This window comes from Pezoporus occidentalis, unplaced genomic scaffold, assembly GCF_034315485.1.
Source record: "Pezoporus occidentalis ecotype Australia unplaced genomic scaffold, CSIRO_AGI_Poc_V1 ctg13, whole genome shotgun sequence".
Taxonomy (NCBI): Eukaryota; Metazoa; Chordata; class Aves; order Psittaciformes; family Psittacidae; genus Pezoporus; species Pezoporus occidentalis.
In genome coordinates this window covers 1,978,042-1,990,422 of record NW_026913103.1, presented here as the reverse complement: position 1 = coordinate 1,990,422, position 12,381 = coordinate 1,978,042, and the positions used below count along the sequence as shown (strand labels likewise).

The 12,381-nt window shown below is 34.2% G+C and overlaps 1 protein-coding gene across 6 annotated transcripts in view; it reads right to left on the bottom strand.

Moving 5' to 3' along the window:
- Window positions 1-12,381, bottom strand: part of ADGRB3 (adhesion G protein-coupled receptor B3) — a 465,858-nt gene that overhangs the window by 230,421 nt on the left and 223,056 nt on the right. For all 6 annotated transcript variants that reach the window (XM_062608135.1, XM_062608134.1, XM_062608138.1 and 3 more), the window contains 2 exons: window positions 7,852-8,046; window positions 1,706-1,774 (listed from right to left, as the gene is read on the bottom strand). In XM_062608135.1, coding sequence (XP_062464119.1) covers window positions 1,706-1,774; window positions 7,852-8,046 — 264 coding nt within the window. The remainder of the gene's footprint in view (window positions 1-1,705; window positions 1,775-7,851; window positions 8,047-12,381) is intronic.

The window sequence follows — 12,381 nt, the reverse complement described above, 5'->3', positions numbered from 1 at the left end:
GAGAAAGAGATAAAGAAAAGTAGAAATACTCTCCTCTCCCTTTTTTCAACACCACTTCTACCAGCAGCCATGAGTGAAGGGAACTGGAGATTTGTTGTTCCCTCTCTTACCTCCACATTCTCATAACTACCTCTTAGGCGCTGTCATCACCTATCTTTGTGGATGGTGGACATGGTATGAGTAAGGGTGGAGGCAGAAGAAGACAAGGCTGATAATATAAGGAGTATTACCCTGTTTGTTCAGTAATGGGCTGAAATAACTGCTTAATAGTGGTTAATATCTTGGTGCTGTTTATGGAAACTGCTCACACGCATGTGATTTTGCTGCTTCCGTCCACCATCACTAAGGAAAATGACATACTTTGTCTGGTTTTGTAGCTGGTTCCTACACACAGGAACAGAAAAACAACAAAAGAAAAATATGATTTCTGTCTAAAATACAATGTGTCAGCTGCAGCGTCATATGTCCACTGCAAGGTTTGAATGAATAGTGAAAAGTCGTGATCTTTCCCTTCCTAGTCATGCTATAAAGATGAACTTACAAAACTGAAGTTGAATAGTTTCAAAGGCCTTTAAACACATAGTGATTTATTAAGAACCCCATTAAAAGTGAAGAAATTTCAAGTATCTGTTTAATACAGTGGCAATGACCTTACAAGGGCAGACCAAAGATCTGTATAAGATGTTTTCTTGCCTTTGACAGTGGCAAACAGGTAGATGTCTAAGGAATAGTATAAAGGAGAATGCTCATAAGGATACTTCTTTTGGAATTCTTGTCCAGCATTTAGCACTTTTGTGTCAGAAAAAAACCAACCCAAAACAAGCTACTGAATATCTTGCTTTCTTTAATCATTTTTTATATAGAAATGTTTCCTTCCCTCTGACTATCTCTATGTATTTTAGTCTGTTGATAATTATCTGTTCATTGTCATTGTTATTTGTATCTGAATAACTCTGATAGTTCTATGGTCATCTTCATGAACAAAAATATTAACATAACTCTATAATGTTCTTGGTATAAGCATGTAGGAAATATTTCTATCCAAGCAGAAAATGAAAAAAAGAAGTTTTAATTTGAATTTTAAACTTTTGTGTTTTAAATTAATTATTTTTGTTAGATTATACTATTTTATAAAGTGTTATCATCTTCTTTAACTTACTACTGAAATTTGTCAATCTTAAGGATCACAACCGTTCATCTAAATACAAGCTTCTAAAAAAGGTCTATTGTTTACATTTCTGTAAGTTCTTTGGTGGTGTTGTATGAGTTCTTTTAGGTGAGTTCTTATATATTCTGTTTAATAAAAGAATAATTGCAGCTAGGCCTTTGCAGCATTTTACAGCTTTTGTATGTACTTCATTATACCAAAAGGAAAGACATAATGAATAATCCCATAGAATGCAATGAAAATCTGTTCATCAAGAGAAGTGCCTTGTATTCTTAATTGTAAGAAAATATAAGGAATTAGCTAATGGATGCTGGAATTGCTCCTTTTTTGAAAAGGATCATTTATTCCCAAAATATTGTCTCACTTAGGATTTCCTTTCTCCTACACCTGGGTGTATGCTTAACCTGATTTTTGAAACCATACATTTCATTTTGTCATCATTTACTGACCTAATGTGTGGTTTCTCTCACAGTGAATGTCATAATATGTACAGTCTCCAATTTTTTAAACTGATGAGCTAGAAAATGCAAATCTTACCTGTTGTGCATCTTCCCATTTCTCTTTGTTTTCTTCATCTAAGAGGTTACTAATGATTTGAAAGAAGTTCTGAAAAATCAATTAAATAAAAGAGAAAGTAAATTGATCCTCAATGACATAAGCAGTCCGATCCCTAAACTGACATTAAGAAAGTTTTCCTTTTTCTATTATAGATGCAATTCTGCAGCCTATTTTCTGTCAGTGGAAGGTATAACAAACTATGTCAGCTCAATAAAATGGCACGAATATTTTACAATTAATTGGCTATATAAACAGGTTCCATAGTACTGCTTTGTATAAAACAAGAACTGTTTTAAACTTGCTAAACTTCAAAATGTCACAGTGTTCTATTTTCAAATTGTTCTTATTACAGAAACTAGACAGCTATCTATTTTGCAAATAACATATGCTTAGAAAACATCAGGCTCAGGGTCACTAGTTTCTATTCCAAACACGATTATGATCCTTAATGACAATAAATAGGGCATACAATGGTATTTCGTTGGTAAATGCTATGTGAAACCAAGTGCACCTTACTTTTAAAAAGTTACGTCTGCCTCTCTTTTAGTAATCTCAAAAGAAAGGGAATAAATAATTTCATAGGGTTTTTTACCTTAAACTGTTAAATTTTTTATTCAACTCTCCTATTCATTAACTATAAGGAAATAAAACAAACAGAAACAAAGAAAAACCCAAATACAGAAAAAAAACCCTCATGGAATTTAGCTTTTAAATCACACATTTTAACAATCACTTTCTTCCAACTGTTTCTGGAGAACTTTCCTTTCTAATTTTGTCTGCTCTCGCTACCAATTTGTATTCTCAACTTCTTCATCTTTAAAACATAAGAATTTATGCAGTCTGTTCTTCTTAGGCCCATATCATTTTTTTGTGCAGAATGTCAATTTTATCTACACCCTGCCAATTACAGTTTATCTGTCCCTTCATAAAAGATACATGTAGTTTCCACTGACCTTAGTTGAAAAGTGCAATTAAGATCCTTGCAACCTCTAAAAAATCTTTAAGTGGAATACCAATGATAGGACCCTACTGGAACTCAGATTAATGGTCATTCTTTTACCTGCCCTTATTTTTTAGCCATTTTGGGGAGGATAAATAGGGCTTAAAAAAGGTTTAAGTGAAAAGTAACTTTAATTCACTATTAATGAAAGTACAAAGCATTCTACTGCACAGCGACTGAAATGAGAGCAGAAATAACTTCCACACTTAGAGTACTATGGATACTGTGGCTATGCATGCAAAAGTGTTAATTTCAATTTATGAGATATCACAGATATTCTACGTGTCTCACAACCATATAAGTAAAATATTGTAGGAAACAAAATTAAGCAAAAATTAAGGCAACTATTTTTTACATGAAAACTATTTTTACATAAACCCATTTTTTTTCAGTTTAATCTAGTCCTAACACTAACTCCTTGACAAGTGGGAGGACAGATCTTTGCCTTATCATTTGGAAACTAATTATGCTAACCATAAAATTGACACAGATAAAAACTGATGTAACTTTTCAAATTCAATATAGAGGCGACTGACACCTTGGTGAACATGGGCAAAATAATCCTGTACATTAATAAGGGCACAATTCTTCTCTTGCTGAAGTCAAGAGCAAAATATCCATAAGCTTCAGTAACATGAAATTCCATGAAAGAAACGAAATGGCTAATAAGTATGCATTGGGAGAGGATGACTGGGATTAATGACAGGGAATAAAAGAAAAATATTATCATGGTTTGATCCAATTTGCAGTGACACAAAAGGGAAATTTCCAGTCAAGCTGAAGATAATAAGAGAAAAATGTAGCTATGTATCGCATATACTCCAAGAATATCTTTACTCTTTTTCAGGTATTTGGTAGCAAAATAAAGTATAATGAAAAGAGTTATGTTTAGTATTCATTACAAAGGATTTGCCAGTTTAGCCAGGTTGGCAAATGATAATTGTGCAAATGCAACTTCAGCTAGGAAAGATGTACAGCTTTATTGGTCCCTCAAGTAAAATAAACTATTCTGGCCAAAACACTTTCATGGCACTATAACCACATCTACTCTAGGATGTTATGATTTTGGTGAAGAGTCGGCCTGAGGGGATTTTGCGTAAGGAAAACACTTTTAGAAAAATGGTAATTTTGTGCTTTTCCAGTGTAATACTGTGGAGATCCAGTGGACTGAAATTTTAGCTAACTTTAATTTGTTAGGGTGCCAGCAGCAGCCTTGTGTTGCAGAATGGGACCCATTGTGGGAAAATTTATCATACTAAGGAGCTAGTTTTGCACTACATTTCAGCCACTGATTTCCCTGCAGAAACCGTTTAAGCCTTAATTACAAAAGTATTCATGTCTGTGTAATGAGATATATCTGAGAGCAGCCTAGATTGACTGAAATACACTCAGGAGTTATAAATGTTTCTTGCAGATGATAAATTATATGGTTTTGCTAATACTGTGCTCATTAAATTTTATGTTTATTTTAGTTATATGAAAGCATTAAAATGACCAATAATTAACAGAAATAAATGTGAAAAAGCTTATAAAAAATCCTAGACTCAAGTACAAATAAAAGATAAGCAATATCTTATTTAACATATACTTTGTACTTGCCTATAAACCATAAATGATGTATATGAACACAGTGATAAGAACATCTTGCTTCCTGAGATACTCTTTTTTTCTCTCTTTCTAACTCTGCTTGATATCATATTTATGGTAGCTGTGGAGGCTGAGATGTATAAAGATTGTCCAGTCGGCAATGCACTGCTTTGTGGTTAAACTGAGACAATTAAATGGCTTTGCTGCTTCAATAATGAACAGATATGGGATGCATGCCAAAAATGTGACAGGATAATAGGGGTTAAAAAGTCTTTCACCTATTTTGACTATTCTCTTGTTCATTGCATTAATGCTGCAAGAAACAGCATTGCCTTTTGTTAAAATAATTAATAGTATGAAGGCTAAACTTTAGAAGCATTATAGATGTGATCTGGTGGTATTACTGCAGTAAACACTGGACCTCCCTGTAGACTCAAACTTCTTCTTTTCAAGGCAGGGCTTATGTATTACTGAACTGGCCACTACAGAAAATGTAACAGCCTGAGTCAAATTTTAAACCCCTTTATTTTTTCCCAGGATTTTTGAGGATAATGCCAGTTACAGTCAGGAACAGACAACTATGTTTTCCTAATTTAATTTCCTTCCTTTCAGTCTTTTTTTTTTCCGCAGTACAAATTCTTTGACCCTATCTGCAGGCATAAAGCTGTCATAAATCCCTTTATACAGCTAGATAAGAATTCCTTGCTACAAGGAATTAATGGATAGCCTTAAGTCACCTCCACTTTTGGACTTCAGCATAGGGAGTGTGTGGGGAGGGAAGGGGGAAGTTGAGGGGAAGAAAGCATTGCACAATCCCATTAATCCTTGACTGACAGCAATGGTCCCTGTGGCTAATATAGATGGGATTATACCACTCTAACTTCTTTGGGGGAAACCTTGTCTCCTGTTGGTCGCTGGATCAGGGATTGTACGAGTTACTTTGCCATTCTCTCCTGAAATGTAGTTCTGTTCCTGCTGTCCTGCCCTTACAAGGTCCTTCAAGCACTCTTAGACCAGCTCTGGAAAGTGTTCTAAAATATTACTTATATTATGCTTATATAAAACGTTAATTATCTTCCAGGTAGAATTCTTCTTACACAAGTAATAGTAAAGTGGCCATCTTGTAGCCTTAGTGTACCTGCAGTGTATTTTGAAATAATTCTTATATTAAGAGAAAGATCCTGCTTGTAGAATAATTGCATGGCTTTTGTTTTCTGTTATTTCTGCTGTATCTGTTATTTCTGCTATATGTCTGTTATTTTTGCTATTCTGATATATCTGCTATATCTTGATGCACGATAACTTCCCTGTTTAACTGCCTCATACATAGCCTGACACTGTATGCGCAATGTATACATAAATATTGTTGCAAAAAAAAAAAAAAGGTTAAAATATGCAAAAAGAAAACCAGTCATATAATGAATAACTTGGCACTAGACATGCATACTCTAGCAGCTTTGTTTTGCTTTTGGTATCTGTCTTCCTAAACAAGTGTCATTTTCTATGCAGCACATCAGGAAGTGGCATCTTTGTTTTGAGTAATTAGCCTGAAATTTTCAAAATTGATCTCACTTTTCTGGTCATTCTTTTTGTTATGGAGTCTCTGAATCACATCTCTGGTACTATTCATGGAAATTCACACTGGCTGTAAGACAGATTATAGACAGTTGAGGGACTATCCAGATGGATGAAACATATAAGAAACAAACAGACAGACACATTTTTTCTTTCTCGATTTTAGTGGAACTGTTGTTTTTGTATGGACCTTAAAAAAATACTATCACCCATAATTCATAATATACTGTTCTGACATCACACGAAATGATAAATTACTACTTTCAGGGATTTTAAACTTCACTCATGCTTTTCTAATAATTTATTTAAAAGAAACAAATAACACTAAGAAATTCTACCCTTTATCTAGTGCAAAAATTTGAGTGGAATTAAAACACCACACAGAGTATCTTCAGAAAAAATAATCTTGGTATTTTTGTGCAAATTAATTTAATTTTCACTTTTTTGTCACTTACTTTGATGATGGTCTAGAAAGCATGAAAATATGTGAAGTGGAAATAAAAATTAAATATGATCCTCCAGAGTATGGTAGCATATGACATACATTTACATATGGGGAAAATTGGGTTTCTCAGAAATTGACAGTCCGATGTTAACTGATCCAGGATTTCATTTTATATAAACAGAAGTCAGTAACAGAAACATTGCTTAATATATCCTGTGCAATGCATACGTTTAATTCTAATTTCACTTACTTTCCTGAACATTATGGATTGGTTTTAAGATTTTACCTTAGCTTGCAACTTGTAAAGAATTTTTTTTCTCTTTCTTTGTATTTTTTTTCCATCTGGGATTTAAAACCTCTTTATATTTAGGCATCCAAACATGAAATACAGTTATTTCTTTGGTTTGGGAAATCCTTCCTTATTTCCTTCACAATATGGCCTTTCCTTTCTCCTTCACTTTAAAATGAGTAATCAAAAATATTAAAATAGTACTAACCATTTTGCCAGGTTCTTCCAGAACACTATTACAAATTCTGGAAAGAGTTCTACATTGCTGAAGTGAACAGAACTTTTGGCACTGCCACTAGTGGGAAAAGAGTCAAATTCTCTCTAATGTATGTAAAGTGCAAATGACCTGGTCTGCTAAGCCCATGAACAAAACCACTTGTACTAAGCAGTTTTTTAAAGTTTATTCTACCAGATTTCTGTAATGGCTGTAAATGATGAAGTAACACTGGGCTATCAGATTGCTGAAAGCATGAAAGAAATTAAAAAAATATTCCTTTCAGCTGGCCAACAAGAAACGTGGGTTTATTATGGAAGTTAATTTTTCTTCGTGCATAGAAAACCAAGAAAACTGAATATTAATAGCAGGCTTATGAAAACTTAACTCTGGAAAAACATACCAATATCCTGGTCTAGCAATTCTGAGAAATACTTATTTTAATAAATATTACACACTGAGTTGTACAGCCCAGTATGCTCAAGTAAGCATAGTAGCTTTAGCTCTGACACTATTTTAATTGGCCTCTTGCACAAGAAGTTTTAATCTAACAAATGTAATAGAAAATTCATATCAGAAGTATTATCCATCAGTCCTGTGCACTTTTAATTAAGTTTATTTATTTGAACTGAAGAAGCAATGTCAGAATTGCATAACTAAATACTGTGGATAGATTTTGAACTGAAATAAGCTAGGACAAACAACACTAGTGAATGCTTAATGCAAAAAAAATACCAACATATCAATCAAATCAAATCAAACCTTGAAAGAAAAAGACACTAAAATATATGTTCCAAAGAAAGCATTTTCATTTTTTACTTGCTGCATTATTTTGCTTATTTCCCTTACTAAACGTAGCCATGTCTTTTCCTATTTTACACTTCCATCTTAGTTTTATTTGAACAACGTTTATTCATTCAGAGTATTTCATTTCCTTATGGGTAAAATAAGTGACACGCAGTATACTGACATAAACTCCATCAACTGAAACGTTACCTTAAAATGTATCTCTTACCTGCACCCCATCAGATGCAGGGATATAGCTTGCTCTTTTAAATGTGTCTGTAACATTTCTGAGAATTTCCACAGAAATCAGAAGGTCCCCTGCATAAAAATTCTTCCTCTGAGTCAAATCCAGTAGTGTCTTGGTTACCTGGGACATGCCATCCCCAGCCAACATCCTCTGTCCTTTGGCGAGATGCTCTTTAATCTGTACCAGAAGAACAAAATTAATATCAGAACCTACTTTACTGAGAAAAAGGTATGATAAAGTGTAAATACAGACAAAAGTATTAAATATTAAAGCCATTATAATGTTAAAAAAATTCTAACAAAGTTCATCATGTTAAAGAGAAGGCAAAATAGTCTATGATGGCAGTTATTACATTTATTAAGGAATCATGGATTTTATACTGAAAGACTGAAGCTTTCATGTCTCACCCATTTTCTTCTCTTTGGACACCAGTAATTTCTCAACATCCACATTCTCAAAGGAACTTAATGGGCTGGACTGCAACCTTAATCTACTGCAAGGATGTAGCAAGGAACAGCTTTATTACCACTGTTGGCACCCAATAAACAACTAAGAGCTCTAAAAAAGGTAAATGATAAGGCAGTCCTTGTTATAATCTAGTTCACTATAGGAAGGCCAGCTTGGCTAGTCAAGACGAGAATAATGGTTTAGGTGGAAGCTGATTATGGTGCTCTCTTCTATTAACAAAAGTGTTAACTTGGAGCAATCCTGTTTGTTTTTTCAGGAAATGCAAATTAAATTATTAATTGCTGTTGTGTACCTGACAAGAGAGAATACTTTAGTGGTAGCTCTCCCAGCAGATCTGTACAGGGCTAGTGATAAAGGTAATCCAAAACATATATACTGGTAGATGAATCAGCTGAACTTGTGGATATGATTAATTCTTAAAGCTGACTCAGCATCCCAGGAAGATGCCTAGTGTATCAAAGATGTCAGAAGGCCAACCAAGGCTGAAAAAGAGCGCATGGTTTACACAACCTATTTTAAATATGCATATGAATTTATGTATAAAAAAAACAAATTATTCCAAACTGAATATAAATTAAATTACCTGAGACAGACCTCACTTGAAGCAGGAGGGCTGAAAATTCTATGCAAATGGCAAACAAAATGCTGGCACCATCTCTGTAAATGTGTCTTCAATTATGTTTTAACTTGGTGTTATTAATGACATATAGATGGAAGAATGACTAATGTAACATAATTTGATAGTGAAGTGGAAGGAAGAGTGTAAAGATACTTCTTACTTCCAGATATTGTCAGCCACCTTGTATGGCTATGAGGAACTTCATTAAAACCCCAAACAAAATAAAGCCCACCAAATCAAATAAAAAAATAGGATATATCATGGAAACAGTACATTTATTAAAAGGGTTCAAAATAACTTTCATGAAAGCAACTAAAAAAATGCAATTATCATCTGACATACACAATCTAAATAAATAGGTTTTTTTCCTGCTGCTGGGTCCTGGTTATATTCTGAACCAGTCTTGAGATAAACTAGATATATGAAACACAGCAGGGGCTGAGCAAAGTGGCTGCTTCAAGTTATGTCTATGGCCTTAAGTCATCCTTCTAGCAGCTGGGGATTGTTATGGATGACAACAGGCTTTCCCAAAACCTAGAAATACCTAAGACTTAGGAGAACACATGCCCACTGCAGCACGGGCAGGGATTGAATCTACTCTATCCCATACAGAGGTACAAGTATAACTGTATGATCCAATATTAAGAAAAATAAATAGATAAAATTCAGTAAGTAGAATTCAGGCAGCAATTTATTTTTTTAACAATACTTTTTTTTAACAAATATTTCAGCAGCAATACCTCCCCTAGCCTTCAGAATACTGTAATAAGTAATTAAGCAAGAAGCTTGCTTGCAGAGGTTTTTTTGTGTATTTTCTATTCATTTTAGAAGAAGGCTTTGAAAGTAATGTTGTAGGAGAATAATAGTGGAGAAAAAAGGTGTAAGAAATTTCATTTGAGTAAATTTGTGATATTGTATGCATAACATTCTGAACTACTTTCTTGGGAACAAGTGAAGACAAGCAAAGCTTGGTTTGTATTTTCCTGTGAAATGCTGCCATTTCCTTCAACTGCTCACATTGTGTCTGGGTAGCAAATTAAAAGGGCATCAGCTAGCACAGTAGCACAGAACAGTAGAGCTTTTGCTGGAACTCGTCCAGATGCTCACTGACCCCAGAGCATATTTCCAGATTTTGAAGATTAACAACATTCACTGTGTCTTTAGTTAAGCCCAAAAGACATACAACATAAAAGACAGTCCATAAAGCTGAACTTTCAAATCTAACATGTGCCTCAGGGTGTACTGTTGGGCAGACATCACTTGAAGGCAGAGCTTAACAAAGAACAAAGATGTTCTTTTAATTCCAGTAGCAGCAGCAACGTGATCAGTCCTCACAAAAACTACTGTACTTTTATGCTTGTTTAAAACACTAGTAGAAAAGCTGTCAAACTATTTAGCATGCTATTTTATATTGCATTATTTTGCTTCCTTTTGCTCCATCTCTATGTTCAGTCCTCGTTTGTTTTCCCATGCTCCCGCTAAACTTTAAAATCACATTTTAAAGAGGGCATGACCAATTTGTTGTTGGTTTTGGACCATGTGTAGCATACGGAACTCTTGGTCTCAGCTGCTTTTGGAATGCAAATAATAAAATCATTATTGTTTTGGCTGGTTTTTAGACTTTTGAGCAAGCAAAGGTCTGTTTTCAGTGAAAAATCTTACAGATCTGTAACAGCAGAAGCGGGAGCTTTAGTGTACTTTTTAGTGCTTTCAGCAAGACATTTTGATTGCTTTTGGACACAATGATAAAAAAGGTCTAGCAAGTGGCTGCAATGTCAGAGGACTAAATTATTACATCTACTTCAGAAGTAGACAGGGTTGTGGTATGGGTGGTTTAAAGTAACTCAGAATAATTGGCTCTTAAAATTACAGCTCAATTTGGAACTGTTTTTTTTTTTTAAATGGCATACTCAGAAAGCTCAGCTTCCCAGCACAGGTACCCTTCTTCCCAAAGGCCACACTATTCATACACAGCTTTGTGAGCACCTTTTCTTCACCCTCTCAAGCTCCAGTTTTTTAGCTTGATCCTTAGATGCCCTTCCAGACCCACACTGCCTTGAGTTAGACTAGCAGTATACCCTTAAATGAAGAATAGCAAGGTTGAAGGTTGAAATGTGTTTAGGTAAGGAAAGCGGGTGAAAATTAGAGATAGTTACTAGAAAGTTTTTACTACAAATCAGCAAGCAAAGTGCAGGACAGGGTAAGAATTAAAGCCTCTTTAATTATTAGTTTATTACATAACGTATTTTCTTGTAAGAAAGCATACAGCTGCTAAATGTGACTTTAAAATCACAGGCCATTCACTCAGTTGGTAGCTGGTATAAAACTATTAAAGCCAATGAAGATATCTAGATTAGTATGAGTTGGAGGTAATGGATTACTTGCATATCTACCACAAGAATCTGTCAGTGTGAAAATGCAGAATATTCTCATGAGTAATTAGCATGTCTTTCTCACCATACTGCTTATTTTCTATGCTATGGTCACTGTGGTATTACGCACTGCCTAAGAAAGCTATTTTGGTCATCACTGTAGATCCTTGTAGTTCTCTGTGAAGGTCATTTTTTAGTGGTCTTAAAGGCAGGCTCATTAAAAATAAAGTTTATGAGCCAAGAGATAGTGAAATGAAGCAGCTGTTAAAGTGATACTTCAGTTGTCATCTCAACCTCTAGCCACCTGCACTATATGGTTGCATACTTGAAAAATTACTGAGATGTTTAACTGGACTTTGACTCAAGGTCCAACTCCTTTTGTCCCTCAATTTTTCAGAAAGTATAATATAAAAAAAATGCCTCTTTACAAAGTCAGAGCTCCTCAGCCTCCACATTGGAGTACAAATTTATTACTGCATAATAATTACTGCAAACTTAACATCTAAACATGTTCTAAAAGGACAGAAAACAATGAACCCTCAAGAAACCTATAAAATACTGAAAAGAATTATTAATTTGAGGAGTAACTACACCATCATCCTTTGTTCATTATTTTTTAAGATGATGTTGGATTCATGGCAAGGTATTACTAATGATGTCATTAATACATTTTATGGTAGTGGGGTCTATAAGAACTCAAATTAGGAAGCCTTATATAGAAGTGAAGAAAGATAGTTTGAAATAAAAATTTATCCTGAAACTGCTTATAATCTGCAAACCACTTTGCCTTGGGCTTTCACAACCCAACATTATTTCATGGAATATTTTTCATAATGCTCTTAAGATGCAGAACAGGAAGAAATATTCACATCACAACTATAACATGATGTCATTTTGAGAAAGCTCTTCCTTTCAGATTTGAGAAAAAAAATTCATTACAGGGTGTTCTTTTCTGATTATCACCAGACAGTGTTTCATCTATTTTAATGCAGAATCTAGAAATGTCATTTACTTTTCCTTAATATAATTAATTATTTAGAATGTATTTGTTTA